Source organism: Bos taurus, chromosome 3 (genome assembly GCF_002263795.3).
Source record: "Bos taurus isolate L1 Dominette 01449 registration number 42190680 breed Hereford chromosome 3, ARS-UCD2.0, whole genome shotgun sequence".
Classification (NCBI taxonomy): domain Eukaryota; kingdom Metazoa; phylum Chordata; class Mammalia; order Artiodactyla; family Bovidae; genus Bos; species Bos taurus.
The window spans coordinates 99,826,123-99,843,715 of record NC_037330.1 but is presented as its reverse complement, the minus strand read 5'-3'; the positions used below and the strand labels follow the sequence as shown (position 1 = coordinate 99,843,715).

Sequence of the window (17,593 nt, the reverse complement as noted above, 5' to 3'; positions counted from 1 at the left end):
CTGCCCAGTCTGGCAGTCTCTTCCCCTGCCTCTTCCCCCCATCCTAGACCTCTACCCATTTCTGATTGGGTACTTCCTTTTTGCCCTTCTCTCCCGCCTCGGCTACCTGGAGACCGACACTCTTCATACTTCGGGCCCAAAGCTCAGCCCCTGGCTGTATTCCCTCCATTCCTGCTCCTTTAATTAGCCCATGCTCTCAAAAGAGTAGCAGCCCGCTCTTTAGTAGGCTGGTTCTACATTCTCAGCTGCTGTGTGCCTTTGACCTTTGCCTAATGGGTACTTGACATTTTATGTTACTGGGTCCAGGATGGTAAGTATGGGCCTATGGGAGACTGTGGCTAGCACTATGGCTGGGTCTAATGGACTGTTTCCGTCCTCTTCTTACAGAGGAGGAGCTTAGCTCCCAGCCAGCTGGCCAAGAGAAAACCGGAAGACGGACCCTCTGATGATGAAGACTGGCAGCCTGGAGCAGTGGTGAGTACTCTGCCCTCAAGGGGATAGGGAACGTGGGGTTGCAGGGCTGTTTAGGCAGAGAGGAATCCTAGACTTGGTTTCTGGGGTTACATGAAATGTACCCTGTCACCTCCAGAAACCTTTCAGTGTTTACTATGTGTCAGGCATCGAACTGGATAAAAATCTTTGTCCTCAAGGTGCTCACTAAAAGCTAGTATGCCTCAGTTTTCCTGATAGGAAAATTTGCTGTTCCAAAGCAAAGAGCTGATTGGGTTGGACCCTTTGGTTCCCTTGGGAAAAAAGTGGGGAGGAGGCCCCAGCAGCAACTAGCAGCTCTTTTTCTCTTTGTCACCTGCCCGTGTCACAGAACAGTAGGGTGTACTGGGCCTGTGGTAGAATCTGAGCTTCCTTGGGCCTTGATTGGAGGGGTGGTGCTGCCCCTCCTGTCCCTGCAGATAATCAAGGGCACCACGTTTGACTTTGGACTGGGCCCTGCCTTGGAGGCTTTTTGGGACTAGCTGTGGGTAGGACCTATGTAACCTAAATCAGTAGGATGATGATGTAGCATGCACTTCAGAGAAAGCAATTCAGGAAGCAGTGGTTTGAAGAAGGGATTAGCTAAGAAATATCTAGAAGGCAATTTGGGGCGGTTGCAACATGTGAGTAAAAGCCCATAGAGAGAGTGGAAGGGGTCTGGTGTTTGTTTCAGGTGTGCCTTGTAGCTTCGGATACCTTGGCAAGCTGCTACAGGTGGATTCTTGCCTGATGGCTCAGTGGGGCTCGTTCTGTAGCTGCATTGCTGGTGTGCAGGCTGTCTTGGCTGCCCCTTGCCACTTACATGGGTCTCAGACTTGAACTTGGGGCAGCACTTGGTGTTGTCTGCTCCTGGTTGCTCCAGAAAATGCTTTCACCACAGACATGGTGGGGACTGGCGAGAGCGGCCTGGGAGTTGGGAGCAGCTCTACTCTTGCCCCGGAGAAGGCAATGGCACCCCACTCCAGTACTTTTGCCTGGAAAATCCATGGACAGAGGAGCCTGGTAGACTGCAGTCCATGGGGTTGCTAAGAGTCGGACATGACTGAGCGACTTTACTTTCACTTTTTACTTTCATGCGTTGGAGAAGGAAATGGCAACCCACTCCAGTGTTCTTGCCTGCAGAATCCCAGGGATGGGGAAGCCTGGTGGGCTGCCGTCTATGGGGTCGCTGGAGTCGGACACGACTGAAGTGACGCAGCAGCAGCAGCAGCAGCAGCTACTCTTGCCCTCCATTGGTAAACCCTGGGAGGAAAGCAAAGAGTCACTCAGTCATTCCTTGGGGCTTTTGGGGTGAAGATTTGTGGGCAGCTTGACTATGCTACTGATGGACTTGCCCGTCACAGGCTCACTTCATTCGCTTCTTCCATTGCCCCTTGGGGCTTCCCTGATAGCTCAGTTGGAAAGAATCTGCCTGCAGTGCTAGCTCTATTCTTGGGTCGGGAAGATCCCCTGGGGAAGGGAATGGCTACCCACTCCAGTATTCTGGCCTGGAGAATTCCATGGATTGTATAGTCCACGGGCAGGCAGAGTTGGACAGGACTGAGCGACTTTTACTTTTCACTGCTCCTCAAATTAGGCAAGTTCTTTAACTTCACTAAGCTCCAGTGTTCTCACCTGTTACATCAGGATGTAAACATGTATTCTAGGATTACTATGAAGATGATATATGATAACACATGTGAAGAGTTTAGCACAGTGCTTTACGCTTAATGAGATTTTAAATATTAGTTGTCATTGTGGCTAACTCTGTATCATCCAGACTTCACCTTCCCCAATTCTCTCTCCTAGACTTCTAAGAAACCTAAGAAATCCAGCTGTGAGACCCAGAGCCAGGAGTGTTTCCTGTCTCCTTTTCGGAAACCTTTGACTCAACTAACGAATCGACCACCCTGTCTGGACAGCAGTCAACATGTAAGCCTGAGCTATAACCTGTCGGTGTCTGTGTGTGCCCTCTTTTGTTTAGGGAGGCTCCCTGAATCCTCTCTCAGTAGCCATCAGATGCTTTAGTGGGAGATTTGGGCCTGGCCACAGCTCCCGGGGCCTGGAAAAGGCCTGACCTCTTTTCTTAGAGATTTCCTTAGTGTACCTGACTTGGAATTCCCCTTGTTATAGCTACTTGGGCACCAACTCTCAGGTGGCTGGGACTGGCTGATGACAACAAGGTGCAGACAGTGAAGACCTTCCCATTTAGACAGGGTGTTGGAACCCAGCAGAGAACTGTCTGATTCTGCATAATGGCGTCTAAGAAGTACCAGAGCCCTATAGCTTTCACCGTATCCTTTAGTAAAATCAAAAGTAATCATCACCAGGGCAGGTTATGTGCATTATCTCATGTAACTCATTTTTTTAAGATAAGGAAGATGAATCCTAGAGGGGTTAAATAATTTGCTTAAAGTTACAAAATTGTCAGATCTGCCTAGCTCCATCCAAAGCTTTTTCCTCTAAACCTTCTGAAGGACACCAAGACACAGCTCCAAAAACCTTTGGAATTTAAATGATAAGAGGGATCAAGATGTCTTCTGTTATTCCTAATGAACCCCTTTCAGCCACACCTGAGTTTGCTAATGAGATGACTTTGGAAAGCACTTAACTTTGGGACTGGTTGCCAGGGGAACCAACCCACCAATGGCCAATGTTTAATCAGTCCTACCTGTGTCAAAAGCCTCCTTAGAAACACAAAAGGTTTGGGAGGGTTTGGAGAACTTCCTGGTTAGTGAGCAGGAAGTCAGGAAGAGGCACACTCGAAGCTCCTCTGGGCCAGAAGCTCCAGTGTTCACCGCTCTTCCAGACTTCCTCCCTCTGTGTGTCTGTTCATCTGGCTATTCATTCATATCTTTTAATATCCTTTGTGATAAACCAGTAATCTAGTAAGTAAACTTTATCTGAGTTCTCTGAACCAGCTAGTGAATTAATCTAAGGAAGGGGTTGTGGTAACATTTGATTTGTAGCTTGGGGTCAGAGCCTTTCAAGACTGCCTGCAATGCAGGAAACTTGGGTTGGATCCCAGGGTTGGGAATATCCCCTGGAGAAGGAAATGGCAATCCCTCCCAGTATTGCCTGGAAAATCCCATGGACAGAGGAGCCTGGCAGGCTACAGTCCATGGGGTTGCAAAGAGCTGATTGAGCGACTTTCACTTTGTGGTTAGAAGCACCTAGACTTGAGATTTGCTTCTGATGCTTTCTCCTGGAAGATAGTGTTGGAATTAAGGTGTAGGGAACCCAAGTGGAACCGAAGATTTGCTTGACGTGTGGAAAACCCACGTCAGGTGTCAGAAATAGTGTAGTATTGAGAATAGAGGAGACGCAAGATTGTTTTTTAAATTAATTTTTATTGGAGTATAGTTGCTTTACAATGTTGTATTAATTTCTGCTGTGTAGCAAAGTGAATCAGCCATACGTGTGTGTGTGTGTGTATATATATGTATATATATCTCCCCTCTTTTTGGATTTCCTTCCCATTTAGGTCACCACAGATCACTGAATAGAGTTCCCTGAGCTATACAGTTGATTCTCATTAGTTATTTATTTTATACATAGTATCAAGAGTGTATATATGTCAATCCCAGTTCATCCCACCCTCTCCCTTCCCCTTTGGTGTCCATGCATTTGTTCTCTACTTCTGTGTCTCTATTTCTGTTTTGCAGATAAGATCATCTATACCATTTTTCTAGATTCCACATATATACGTTAATGCATGATACTTGTTTTTCTCTTTCTGGCTTACTACACTCATTTATAACAATCTCCAGGTCCATCCATGTGTCTACAAATGACCCAATTTCATTCCTTCTTATGGCTAATTCCATTGTGGACACACACACACACACTCTATTCTTTATCCATTCCTCTGTTGGTGAACATTTAGGTTACTTCCATGTTCTGGCTATGAACATTGGGATACATCAGTCTTTTTTTTTTTTTTTTTATAAAATAAGCAACAAGGACATGCAACACAAGGAAGTATAGTCATTATTTTGTAATAACTTTATTTTTTTGCTTTAGAGAGTTGATATTTCATTTTTAAATTTTTTATTGGAGTATAGTTGATTTACAGTGTTGTGTGTTTCAGGTGTGAGCTTCCCAGGTGGCTCAGTGGTAAGCCGTCTGCCTACCAATGCAGGAGATGCGAGTTTGATCTCTGGGTCGGGAAGATCCCCTGGAGAAGGAAATGGCAACCCACTCCAGTATTCTTGGCTGGGAAATCCCATGGACACAGGAGCCTGGCAGGCTATGGTCCATGGGTTCACAAAGAGTCAGACACTGACCACTACATGTGTCTTTTTAAATTATGGTTTTCTCTGAGTATATGTCCAGTAGTGAGATTGCTGTTCATATGCTAGTTCTGAGTTTTTTTAAGAAACCTCCATACTGTTCTCCATAGTGTTTGTACCAGTTTATATTCCCAACAACAGTGCAAGAGGACTTCCTTGTCTTCACTCAGTCTCTAGCATTTATTGTTTGTAGATTTTATTAATGATGGCCATTTTGATGGGTGTGAGTTGATACCTCATTGTAGTTTTGATTTGCATTCCTCTAATAATTAGTTTCAGTCGTGTCCGACTCTGTGCGATCCTGTAGACAGCAGCCCACCAGGCTTCCCCGTCCCTGGGATTCTCCAGACAAGAACACTGGAGTGGGTTGCCATTTCCTTCTCCAATGCATGAAAGTGAAAAGTGAAAGTGAAGTCACTCAGTCGTGTCCGACTCTAGCGACCCCATGGACTGCAGCCCTACCAGGCTCCTCCGTCCATGGGATTTTCCAGGCAAAAGTACTGGAGTGGGGTGCCATTGCCTTCTCCCAATAATTAGTTATGTTGAGCATCTTTTCACGTGTTTGTTTGGCCTTCTGTACGGTTTCTTTGGAGAAATGTCTGTTTACGTCTTCTGTCCATTTTTTGATTTGATATTAAGCTGCATGAGCTGTTTGTATATTTTGGAGATTAATCCTTTTTCAGTTTGTTCATATGAAATATTTCCTCCTATTCTGAGGGTTGTCTTTTTGTTTTGTTTATGGTTTCCTTTACTGTGCAAAAGGTTTTACGTTTAATTAGGTCTCATTTGTTTATTTTCATTAGGAGGTGCATGAAAAAGATCTGAGTGTTTTGCCTGTTTTCCTCTAAGAATTTTATTGTGTATAGCCTTACATTCAGGTGTTTAACCCATTTTGAGTTTATTTTTGTGTATGGTGTTAGGAAGTGTTCTAATTTCATTCTTCTACATGTAGCTGTCCAGTTTTCACAGCACCATTTACTGAAGTCTTTTCTCCATTGTATTTTCTTGCTTCTTTTGTCATAGATAAGATGACCATAGGTGTGTGGGTTTATCTCTGGATTGTCTGTCCTTTTCCATTGGTCTATATTTTTGTTTTTGAGCCAGTGTCTTGATTACTGTTGCTTTGTAGTATAGTCTGAAGTCAGGGAGCCTGATTCTTCTAGCTTCATTTTTGTTTCTCCAGATTGCTTTGTTTATTCAAGGTCTTTTCTGCTTCCATATAAATTGTAAAATTTTCTTTTCTAGTTCTATGGAAAATACCATTGTTAATTTGATAGGAATTGCATTGAATCTATAGATTGCTTTGGGTAGTATATTCATTTACATTTACACAGTATTGATTCTTCCAATCCAAGAACATGGGATATCTCCATCTGTTTGTATCTTTGATTTCTTTCATCAGTATCTTATACTTTTCTGCATACAGGCCTTTTGCCTCTGTCAGTCAGTTCAGTTGCTCAGTCGTGTCCAACTCTTTGTGACCCCATGGACTGCAGCACTCCAGGCCTCCCTGTCCATCACCAACTCCCAGAGTTTACTCAGACTCATGTTTATCGAGTCGGTGATGCCATCCAGCCATCTCATCCTCTGTTGTCTCCTTCTCCTGCCTTCAATCTTTCCCAGCATTAGGGTCTTTTCTAATGAGTTGCTTCTTTTTATCAGGTGGCCAAAGTATTAGAGCTTCAGCTTTAGCATCAGTCCTTCCAATGAGTATTCCGGACTGATTTCCTTAGAATTGATTGGTTTGATCTCCTTGCGGTCCCAGGGACTCTCAAGAGTCTTCTCCAACGCCACAGTTCAGAAGCATCAATTCTTTAGCACTCAGCTTTCTTTATAGTCTCAACTCTCACATCCATACATGACTACTGGAAAAACCATAGCTTTGACTAGATGGGCCTTTATTGGCAAAGTAATGCCTCTGCTTTTTAATATGCTGCCTAGGTTTGTCATAGCTTTTCTTCTAAGGAGCATGTGTCTTTTAGTTCATGGCTGCAATCACCATCTGCAGTGATTTTGGAGCCCAAGAAAATAAAATCTGTCACCGTTTCCATTGTTTCCCCATCTATTTTTCATGAAGTGATGGGAGCTGCCATGATCTTAGTTTTCTGAATGTTGAGCTTTAAGCCAACTTTTTCACTCTCCTCTTTCACTTTCATCAAGAGGCTTTTTAGTTCCTCTTCACTTTCTGCCATAAGGGTGGTGTCATCTGCGTATCTGAGGTTATTGCTGTTTCTCCTGGCAATCTTGATTCCAGCTTGTGCTTCATCCAGCCGGGCATTTCGCATGATGTACTTTGCATATAAGTTAAATAAGCAGGGCCTTAGGGCCTTTGCCTCTGTACGTAGGATTTTTTTTTTTTTTGCCTGTGCTGGATCTTTGTTGCTGCCCACAGGCTTTCTCTAGTTGTGGTAAGCAGGTGCTGCTCTGTAGTTGCTATGAGTGGGCTTCTCATTGCAGTGGCTTCTCTTGTGGAGCATGGGCTCTAGGGCGCAAGGGCTTCAGTAGTTGTGGCGCAGGCTACAAGTACTGATTCTTCAGCGAGTGGAATCTTCCCAGATCAGGGATCAAATCCATGTCCCCTGCATTGGCAGGTGGATTCTTAACCACTGGACCACCAAGGCTGTCCTGTAGCAAGGTTTATTCCTAGGTGTTTTATTGTTCTGTTGCAATGGTAGAGACACAGGACTGTGTTTTTCCTTTATAGGGACATTTTGAAGGAAAAATGGGAATATGATGATAGGAATGTGTAATGGAGGTTACACATGCACGGTTATTTATACATTCAGAAAACATTTTACGTACTATTTGATGAATACAGAAACATATGTATAATGTATATAAGATATAAACCAAAATAACTCCTGTGAACCCACCACCCAGGGCTAGAATATCATCAGTCATAATTCTTTTCCCATTCCCAGAGGTACCACCATCCTAACTATGTTCATCATCCCTTGCTTTTTGTGATAGTTTTACCATATGTATATAATTCACTAAAGTAATATTGTTTGTTTCTTGAGCTTAAAAAAGTAGTATTAGTCCTCTGAAACTGTTTTAATTCAGGATTTATCTTAGGAGATAAGTGTGAGGGTGGTGAGAGTTTGCAAACAGTAGGCCTAACAGTCTGGAGGCTGGTGGAGACTGGAATCTGAGGGACATGCTGATTAGGTCGGGTCCTGAAGACTGTGAGGAGTTTGCCAGGTGAAGAGAGTAGGAAATGTCCAGGTAAAGGGAACAGCCTGTGTGAAAGCTGTGGAGGAAGGATCCCCAAAGGAAAAAAATGCTTTAGGACTACAGAAGTCAGTGCAGCCCTGGGGACAGACTTTAGACTTAGACACAATGAGTTTAAGTCCTGTAGGTTGTCTAGGTTGGCACATGTGGATGTGGTACCTAGGAGAGTGTTATGGACTGGAAATAGATTTGAGGTGATTGGCATAGAGTTTGACACCTCCAAAAAGTGTATTGGTGTGTCCATGTGAATGTATAGTCAGAAGAACTTAAGGTCAAACCCTGAGAAACACTGACTTTTAAAGGGATTGGGCAGAAGAAGAGGAACCCGTTAGGTGACTGAGTGTAAAGTCCCAGAAAGATAAAATAGTGGGAGAATGGTGTCATGGAAGTCAAAAGCAGAGACTATTTGAGAGGAAAGAGTGACCAGCTTTGTCTAGTAAGATAGGGTAGAAAAATATCTCTTGGAGTTAAGGTCTTATAGGCCATTGGTGACCTTGGGCAGAATCATTTCAGAAGATAGGAGGAGTGGGAGATAAGGGGGAAACAGACTACTTTTTCTAGAAGTTTGAAGGGGAGGAGATATGAGGTCAAAGGACATTTTGTTTTTAAGATAGGGGAGAGTTAAGCATGTCTTAAATCCTGGTGAGAAAGAGCTGGTAGAGGGAGAAGCTTGAGATAGAGAAAGATCAGGCAGGCCTGATACTGTCTGTGGAAGAGGGAAGCTTTGACCTTGGTAGGGAGGAGGAATGTTCTTCTCCCTCTTCTATCATCAGGAGCAAAGGGTGGTGTGGATTTTCAGTAACTAAATGAACTGAGTGAGAGCATGCTTTCTCTCCTGCCTCTGTCAGAGTCCAATGACTATTCCCAGACCAGATTCTTGGAAGCTGTATTGCAAGTCTTGCAGGCTGTGCCCTCAGATGGTTTTAGCCAGGGGTCCTCGCCTCCTTCCACAGTAGTTCCACAAGCCTGAACTTCTACCTGCAGCACTTGTGGCTCCTGGGTTTTACTGAAAGTCTTTTTAAATTTGGAGCATAAATTCTTGGCTACTTAGAGCTTTAATACTAGCCTCTTACATTGATAATCTTGAACATAATATCTCAGTTTTGGAATTATAAGCAAAATTGATGCCAAGTTAGGGAAGAAATTGAGTCCATCTTTGTCCTTTTCCTCTTCTTTGACTTAATGGTAGCTTTTAGCATCTTTCATGTTTAAGTTTCTCATTATCCTTTCTTTGATAATTAAAAATAATCAAAAAATTTTATTCAGCTGCAAAGAAATATGCAAATAAAGAATTGGAGCCTTTGTCCAACCCTGGCCTTGTGTTATTTAAGCATGGTGATGAAGTTCAGTTCTCCACGTTTCTTTTCTATCTTGCCATACATTGCCATATATATTCATTACATTCTTCTTCTTTAAAGTACATTGAGTTTCTAGAATTTATAATCTATACAGGTGGATCAGAATAAAAATATAAAAATTTCAGGGCAATTGCCCCCCCCCCCCCCCCCCCCATTAAACTGTGTTTTTGCTAGAAGGGAGTATTTTTCATTACTTTCCTACTAATGTATTCCATTAAGACTGCCTTCAACGTTTCTGCTCTTGTTTTCTCCTTGCTCTCTTGGCTAACTCTTATTTTGTTGAGGTTCACAGGCTATTGTAATTCCCTAGAGGGCTCAGGTGTATATACATGAGAACTTAGATGGGAGTTGTCAGTTAGCTCAGGAGCTGACACTGTGGACTTCTTCTGCCCCAGCCCAGTAGCCTAGTGCTGATTCCAGGCTGAAGTGATGGCACAGAGACTTCCTGTCATCCTTGTCCCTGGCTTTTTTTGGTGATTGGCTTGCCCTCTCTCTCATGTCTTCTTGGCTCATGTTTTCCCTTCTCTTGTACTGTTCCATGCAGGAAGCTGTTGACTCTGGGCTGATCCACATGCTATACTCAAACAGGTTGGGTTAGGGAGCCATATTGCCCATCTGTTACAAATAAAGGCCCTGGAATCAGGAAAGTCCTACAGATGTCATGGTTGTGTGACTTGAAACCACTCAGCCTCAATTTGCTCATCTGTAAAATAGGGGTGCCAATATACAGACCTCAAAGAGCTATTAATGAGGATTGGTAACGTGAATGCAAGAACTTAGCACTGCATCTGACATACATTATTAGTCATCATTGCTGTCATTTTTGTTATCAACATTATTTTACTGATACTACTGTTCCTTTTTCTCCTGTGACCACTACTCTTAGAAGGGCTGTTTAGTTCCCAAGGAGGCTGATGTAAAAATTGATATGGGAATTAGATGCAGTAAGCAGGATTGATCAGAGATTACAAAAGAAGTGTGAGCTATGGTTGGAAAGATGGAGCCCTGTAGGACAGTGGTTGAATCTAGACTTGAGAGTTACGTTAGTACTGGGATCAGGTCAGTTTGTGGTGCCTTCTTAAGGCACTGCAGCCTAGGGAATAGTTAGGTATGCTTGCTTGGCATGATCTTTCATGAGCTAAAGGTTCTGAGTCTTGTGGTTGACCAAGGCCAGCTACTTGCTTTGGCACTGTCCTGTCCCTGGAGATTTGTGGAACCTCGTGCAAAGTCTCAAAAATGAAAGCCATTGTACAAAACCTAATAATTTAATATGGAGCACATCTTCTGTTCTAGATGCATCTGAATGAGATGGAGTCAAACTACAGTGCTCTAAATATATTATGATACTTACGTGGGCATTTTTGACTGTGTTTATAAAAATATCCCATAACATCTCCAAGCAGTCCTGAATCCTTGTTTCTTCTCTTTTTAGGAAGCATTTATTCGAAGCATTTTGTCAAAGCCTTTCAAAATCCCCATTCCAAATTATCAAGGTAAAAGTGGAGACTCTTCTGTTTCTTAAATTAGTCATGTGTGAATATGCCCAAATAGATCAAAACACCTACTTTTGTAAGTACAAGCTTACCTTGGAATTAAAGATGCCAATCCAGTGATGACTATGTGTGGGGTGACTCTCCCGGGGCCTGCATGAGGTCTGTGTTTGATAAGTTCAGCAAGGGCTACTAAGACTAAGTGCCCCTCATCTTGGTGGGGATGTGCCAGTGTGCAGGAGGTTTCTGGTGGGCCAGGGCGGCTGATGGACCCAGGCTCCGTTCAGTCCAAGTGAGTCCAGTAGCATTTCCTTTATAAGGTTGACTCTGTTGGAGGTCTAGGTTCTGCAGGTTTCCCCCTCTGTACAAAGAACAGAGCATTGTGCTAACTCGGGCTGCCGGGAGGAGGCAAACTCTTGAGCTTGCAGTCTTGAAAGGCCCCGTTAGGGTTTCAGACCTTTCCAGGATTGTTTTGATTTAAGATGAAAGAGACCTGGCCCCGCCAGAAGTTTGTAGTTGAGTGGGAGAAGTAATATCTGAGGCAGACTGGTTAATGGTTAGGCAGAGGTGCCCAAATTGCATCTGGAGAGGTACTGGGGAGAGGGGTCATGTGGAAGCTTAGGAAAGTTATGTGAAGGATAGGCATTTAACCTGGGCAGGCTGGAGCTCCTCAGCTTAGAGGCTTAAGTGACAAATTGTTGGTTTCTAGGTCCTCTGGGCTCTCGGGCATTGGGCCTCAAACGGGCTGGGGTCCGCCGAGCCCTCCATGACCCCCTGGAAGAAGGTGCCTTGGTTTTGTATGAGCCTCCCCCACTGAGCGCCCATGACCAGCTGAAGTTTGACAAGTACGTGCATTGGTGTTTCTGTGTCCTCTGTAAGTGCACAGAGCCTGGAGGGCAGAGAGCATTTTGGTGTGGTTTCACCCTGGGACCTGCATGTGTTTTCAGAGTGCTGTCATGACGATGGTACCATCCAGAGAGTGAGTAGATGGGGAGGAGAGTGCCTGGGGAAGAGTGTGTAGATATGTCCAGTTGGTGGGTTTCCTCATCCTTTCCCACCAGGCTCAGAGGAGCAGGGGATGTTGAGGTGATGACATAGGAAACCCATCCCCATCTCCTCGCTTTTTCAACCTGGAGAGGAATTTGCTATGGTTTGATTGCATGGGCCAGAGAGGTCCTCTCTTAGGCAACTGCCTCTGGAACAACAGGACAGAGCTTTCTGAGGGTGTGGCCTTGCCGTGTCTGAGCTCTGTTTTCTGTGTTGTGTTTTCTCAGGGAAAAACTTCCTGTCCATGTGGTTGTTGATCCTATTCTGAGTAAGGTCTTGAGGCCTCATCAGAGAGAGGTAAATGGGGGTGAGGGTGAGGTTTGGGCTGGGGCAGTGGCTGGGCCTGAGAGGCTGTCATCCCCGGGGCAGCAGCAGTGGAGTGCCAAAGGGGGCTGAGTGCTGTTACTATTCCACAGGGAGTAAAGTTCCTGTGGGAGTGCGTCACCAGTCGGCGCATCCCTGGGAGCCATGGCTGCATCATGGCTGATGAGATGGGCCTGGGCAAGACGCTACAGTGCATCACACTGATGTGGACGCTTCTGCGCCAGAGTCCAGACTGCAAGCCAGAGATCGACAAGGCAGTGGTGGTGTCGCCCTCCAGCCTAGTGAGGAACTGGTACAATGAAGTTGGGAAATGGCTTGGAGGGAGGATCCAACCTCTGGCCATCGATGGAGGCTCTAAGGACGAGATAGACCAAAAGCTGGGTAGGAGCCTTAACAAACATGACTGCACTCCTCCATACAACCTGCTCCTTTCTTAAGTGTATCCTCACTGATAACCAGGGAAGGGAGTGGGTAGAAAATAAGAGAATTAGCATGAAAAAGAGTTGAGTTGTTTCCAGGCTAAATTACAGAATCATCAAACTGGTTTTTTCTTTAGCATATTCTCAGACTTGCTCTCCTGACACCTTTTCTGTCATAGAAGGATTTATGAACCAGCGTGGTGCCAGAGTGCCTTCTCCCATCCTCATCATTTCCTATGAGACTTTCCGCCTTCACGTTGGAGTCCTCCAGAAAGGGAGTGTTGGACTGGTCATATGTGATGAGGTACTTGACGTACTGCTGTTTGGGTGGTGGGAGAAAAGTCTGTCAGCGTCTTGTCACTGAAAAGTGCCGTCCAAGGGCTGTGCTAGTTACTGGGAGATGCTGAGGACAGAACATACGCCTCAGAGTCAGCAGATGAGAGGGGGAGCCCAGGGTACCAATCTGCCAAAAGAGGGGTTGAGTAGTGCTTGGGATGCCAAGGAGAGTGCGGTGCTGGGGCTCACCAGTTTTGTTCTACAGTTTTGTTCTCTACAGTTTTCCTAGACTGAAGGACTTTGAAGGCTGGGAGAGATGTGGATGGGTGGAGAGACACGGCACAGGGTTTAGGGGAACAGGTTCTAGAGTCAGAGAGATCTTTATTCAAATCCTGGCTGTCTGCTGCATACCAGTAATATGACCTTGGACAAATTACTTAACTACCCAAGCCTCTCTGTGTCAGTAAAATGGGGTGATAATATCTGCCTCATGGGATTATTGTGAGGATTAAATGAAGGAAAGCTTTTATCACAGTGCCTGGTATGTCATAACACCTTGGTAAATGTCAGCTCTGATTTTTGTGTAGGCTGAGAGGGCTCCCGTGAACAGGTGCACAGCGATAGGGAAGTCCGATGCGGATAGTCCATACACATTGTGAGCCTGTGTTGACTCTCTGGGACTGAGGGAAATATAGCAGTTGTTGCTTTCTGGCCTTTTCCAGCACTGTGCATGAAGGGTGGTAGGGATGTTACTACTTAGAAAGGAGTGAGGGTGGCTGGGAGCTTCCTGGTATAAAGAATTTTCCAGGTCTTCAGGGGCTTGCCTGCCCTGAGCCTGCTGACCTTGTTTACATCTTGGGGAAAGTCAGAGCATTCCCTGGGGCTTTAGTGGAGGGGTGGCTGGAAGACTTGGCCCCATCTTTCAACTGATGGCAGGCTTGACTGCTTTAGGGACTATAGATTACCCTAGTATCTGAGGGTCTTTTGGGAGGGGATGAAGAAAAGCTTACTTAGGGTAACCATGCTTGCTAGCCCTGAGCTGTTTCCCAGTTGAACTTTTGTCCATATGAAGTCATTATCTGGCATGCCTGCCAACTTCTGATACCCTGATGGGCCATTCCTTGGTAGGAGTAAGGGATTTAGCAGATTGAGGTGGGGTGTGCACGTGACCACTGCACAGCACCCTGGCATTTGCTTCATCATGGAAAGGGACTGTGCCAGGAGCCTGGTCTAGAGGCCAAGATGTTGGGGAGGGGAAGGGAAGGCAGGCTGATGGCATCTGAGCCCTTGAGGACTGAGGGCATCTAGATTTTCTTTTGCTCTATAGTGTTTCATTTTTTTCCTCATTCTCTCCTGTTTTCTGAGCTGACTGGCACTGGGTTCCAAGCTGCTTTTGTTCACTGCAGCATCCTGGCCTTCCCTTATACTCATCTACCTTTTTTTAAAAAAATTATTTATTTGGCTGTGCTGGGTCTTAGTTGCAGCACATGGGATCTTCATTGTGGCTCTTAGTTGGGGGATGTGAGATCTAGTTCCCTGACCAGGGATTCAATCTGGGCCTTCTGCATTGGGAGTGCAGAGTCTTAACCACTAGACCACCTTGGAAGCCCCTCATCTACCTTTTATTTATCAGAGTAAGAGAGTGAAAGTCGTGTCCTACTCTTTGTGACCCCATGGACTGTAGCCCACTAGGCTCCTCTGTCCATGAAATTCTCCAAGCAAGAATACTGTAGTGTCTTGCTATTCCCTATTGTGTTGATTGTCAGAGACCTGAGGAAGCCAGCGTCCTGAAGAGGTGGTCAGCCTACTCTAGGAGGAGTTTGTCCTGTTCAGATCCTGGAAAGTCTTTTCCCCAAGCTTTCATGTTCCCAGCTTCCTCCCGGCTGATGCTTTTCTCTGAAACACACAGAAATAATAAAAGATAATAGCATGATAACTGTGTACAAAATCTTGATCCACATAGTAATCTGAGTTAGGCAGAGCAAGTGAGAACACTTGGGATCAGTGTTGGCTTCGCTGCTTAGAAGCAGTCTGATGAGACTGCTCTCAGACTATAGAGTAGATGGTACATTGTCTACCTGAAAGGGACATGATCCAGATCAAGAAAGAGGGTATATGGAATCATTTTGTAAGGTGTTATAAATGGGAGGGACTGACATCATCTTCACCTCAGTTTTAGAGGTTAGGAAACTGAAGCTTAGGGGAGTGCTGGGACTGGAATCCAGGTCTGAGATTTTAAGGCCTGGCTCTTCTCCACTCCTGCCTCTTGGCTTGGCTATGGAAGGACTATCTGTCCCTGTACGCTTCACCCAGTTCCATGTACGTTTCTTTACAAGTTCTAGAACACAAAGCCAGTCAGATGCTGGGGAAATGTGTTAAATATAAGAATCTATTCATGGGGCTCATGAGAGAAAAGTGGTGGTATTTAATCTTGGTATCATTTTTTTGCTTTTAAAAGGGTAAGCTGAGAATTCTGCCAGAATAGAAATTCAGCCAGAACTTTGACAACTTTTTATCTAGCAGAATATTTGATTTGCTGAGATGCCAGGGTTTGGGTTTTAAATTTGTGGCCAGTGGTGTCAGGAGCTGGGTCTGGAGTCAGAGTGGCTCCATAGGAGCTGGGGTTGGACTTCTCTTCCACAGAGACCCACAAAGGTAGTATATCAGCTCAGTTCATTAAATTGAGTTATTAAGTACCTGTTAGACGGAGTCAGGCCGTGGGGAATCCATGATTGCCTGCCCTCAGGGGGCTTCCGTTTAGAGGGTTCCAGTTGTTGATGTGCATTTCCCCAGGGCCTTTTGGGTAATTTCTTCACAGGTTTAAAGTTTCTTTTCCCTCTTCAGCTCAGAAGTCTCAGCCTTTTGTTTCAGGACTGGTGCTTGAGCTTTCAGTCACTTTAAAACTTAATTTTGTTTAGGATGTCTTTAAGTTTTTTTTGAGATACAATTGACATAAAATGTTTTTGTTTTAGGTATACAACATTCAGTCATTTTGTTAAATAAAATTCTGTGTCTAATTCTTCAATAACAATGTTGGTTATTCATTTTATTCTTCAGCAAACATTCATTGAGTAGAGAACTCTGTCTTGTGCATTAAGTTAAAAAGCAAATCTGACATGGTCTCTGCTTTAAAGTTTCTGCCTTGGTGAGATAAAGTCCCGGACGGGAGGGCTGGGGGTGGTGGCGGTGATATAGGGATTGAGAAGGGATGCAGAGAGAGGCTCTTTCTTTAGATCTGAACTGGATGGCTTCTGAGGAAAGAGGGGAGGAGGAACCTGGACTAAGTTTCTGTACCACTGACAGTCCAGACACAGCCAGGAGTCTAATACAGAAGGCATCTGACTCAGGAGGTTCTAGGATGGTTGGGCTGGTGGGGGAGGAAGAATTCCCTGAAAGCCTGGGTCTCTAACATGTCCAGATGATCCCTGAAGAGGATAGGCAGGCTGCTGTGACTTTGGAGATGGGGGCAGAGGAAGAAACAAGGAATCCTTGTTTTATGGATGTTGCATTGATCTAGAAGCTGAAGGTCTGTCCCTGGGCTTGGCCCGTTTCTCCCCAAGAGAGTAGATAAACTCTCAGTCTTGGTGCCCCTGCCCAGTTCCCAAGGCCTCAGGACCTGTAATGCTTTTGATTCCTCTTTTCCTGTCTACACAAGACTTTGCTGCTGTTAGGGAGGCCACCTTGTGCCCAGGCCTCAGTGAGAATTAATTTCCTTGCAGGGACACAGGCTCAAGAACTCTGAGAATCAGACTTATCAGGCCCTGGACAGCTTGAACACCAGCCGACGGGTGCTCATCTCCGGGACCCCCATCCAGAATGATCTCCTTGAGTATTTCAGCTTGGTACACTTTGTCAACTCGGGAATCCTGGGTAAGAATCTGGCCTTTTCTGCTGCGCTGGAGAGGAGCCTTGATTTAACCTTGCGAGTCTAACACTAGCTGAGGAGAGAGGAGACCACGGTTAAATGTGGGTTACTAGACGCTCTTTTAGGAAGACTTCTCTTGTCAAGGAGTACCAGAACCGTGGGGAGACCTTGGCTCTGCTGGGCATCTTAGCAAGGCCCACCCTGGCCCTTTTTCCCACTGTAGAGGTGGCAGGGGCTGTGCAGGGCATGGTCTCCGTGAGCAAGAGATGGAACTACTACCCCCAGGCATTTTTGCTCATCACATCCTAGCAGCCTCACAAGAGCTCTTGCCTCAGAGAAGACTGTCTTGGGCGGTTTTGTTTTTAACCGTTATTTAGTGCACAACTTAGTGTCATTAAATACGTTCACATTGTTGTGCAACCATCACCACCATCTACCTCCAGAACTTTTTCATCTTGCAACACTGGAACTCTTCCCATTAAGCAGCAACTCCTCATTGCCCCCCAGCCCCTAAAAATCATAGGTTGGGCAGTTCTTATACATAGATATCTGTGGAAGGATTTGTTAGTGCCCATTTTTGAGCTTCATGTAAAAAGAATCATATAATATATTTTCCTTTGCATCTGGATTGTTTTGTTCAATATAATGTTTGAGAGTAATTCATGTTGTTGTCTATGGCAGTTTGTTTTTCATTTTAGTATACTATTCCATTTTTTAAAATATACCAGAATTGATCAGTTCTACTGTTGATAGACAATTGAGTTTCCATTTTTTATTATTTTGAATAATGATCCCATGAACATTCTTGTACCTTACCTGAGAA

At 44.9% G+C, this 17,593-nt stretch overlaps 1 protein-coding gene across 1 annotated transcript in view; it reads left to right on the top strand.

Annotated features, from left to right (window-relative positions):
- Positions 1-208: 208 nt before the first annotated feature.
- RAD54L (RAD54 like) overlaps positions 209-17,593 on the top strand; it is a 25,780-nt gene continuing 8,395 nt past the window's right edge. The window contains 9 exon segments of the mRNA NM_001130766.1: positions 209-310; positions 388-474; positions 2,278-2,400; positions 10,782-10,842; positions 11,549-11,684; positions 12,114-12,183; positions 12,303-12,591; positions 12,809-12,933; positions 16,625-16,775. Coding sequence (NP_001124238.1) covers positions 308-310; positions 388-474; positions 2,278-2,400; positions 10,782-10,842; positions 11,549-11,684; positions 12,114-12,183; positions 12,303-12,591; positions 12,809-12,933; positions 16,625-16,775 — 1,045 coding nt within the window. The 5' untranslated portion in view covers positions 209-307.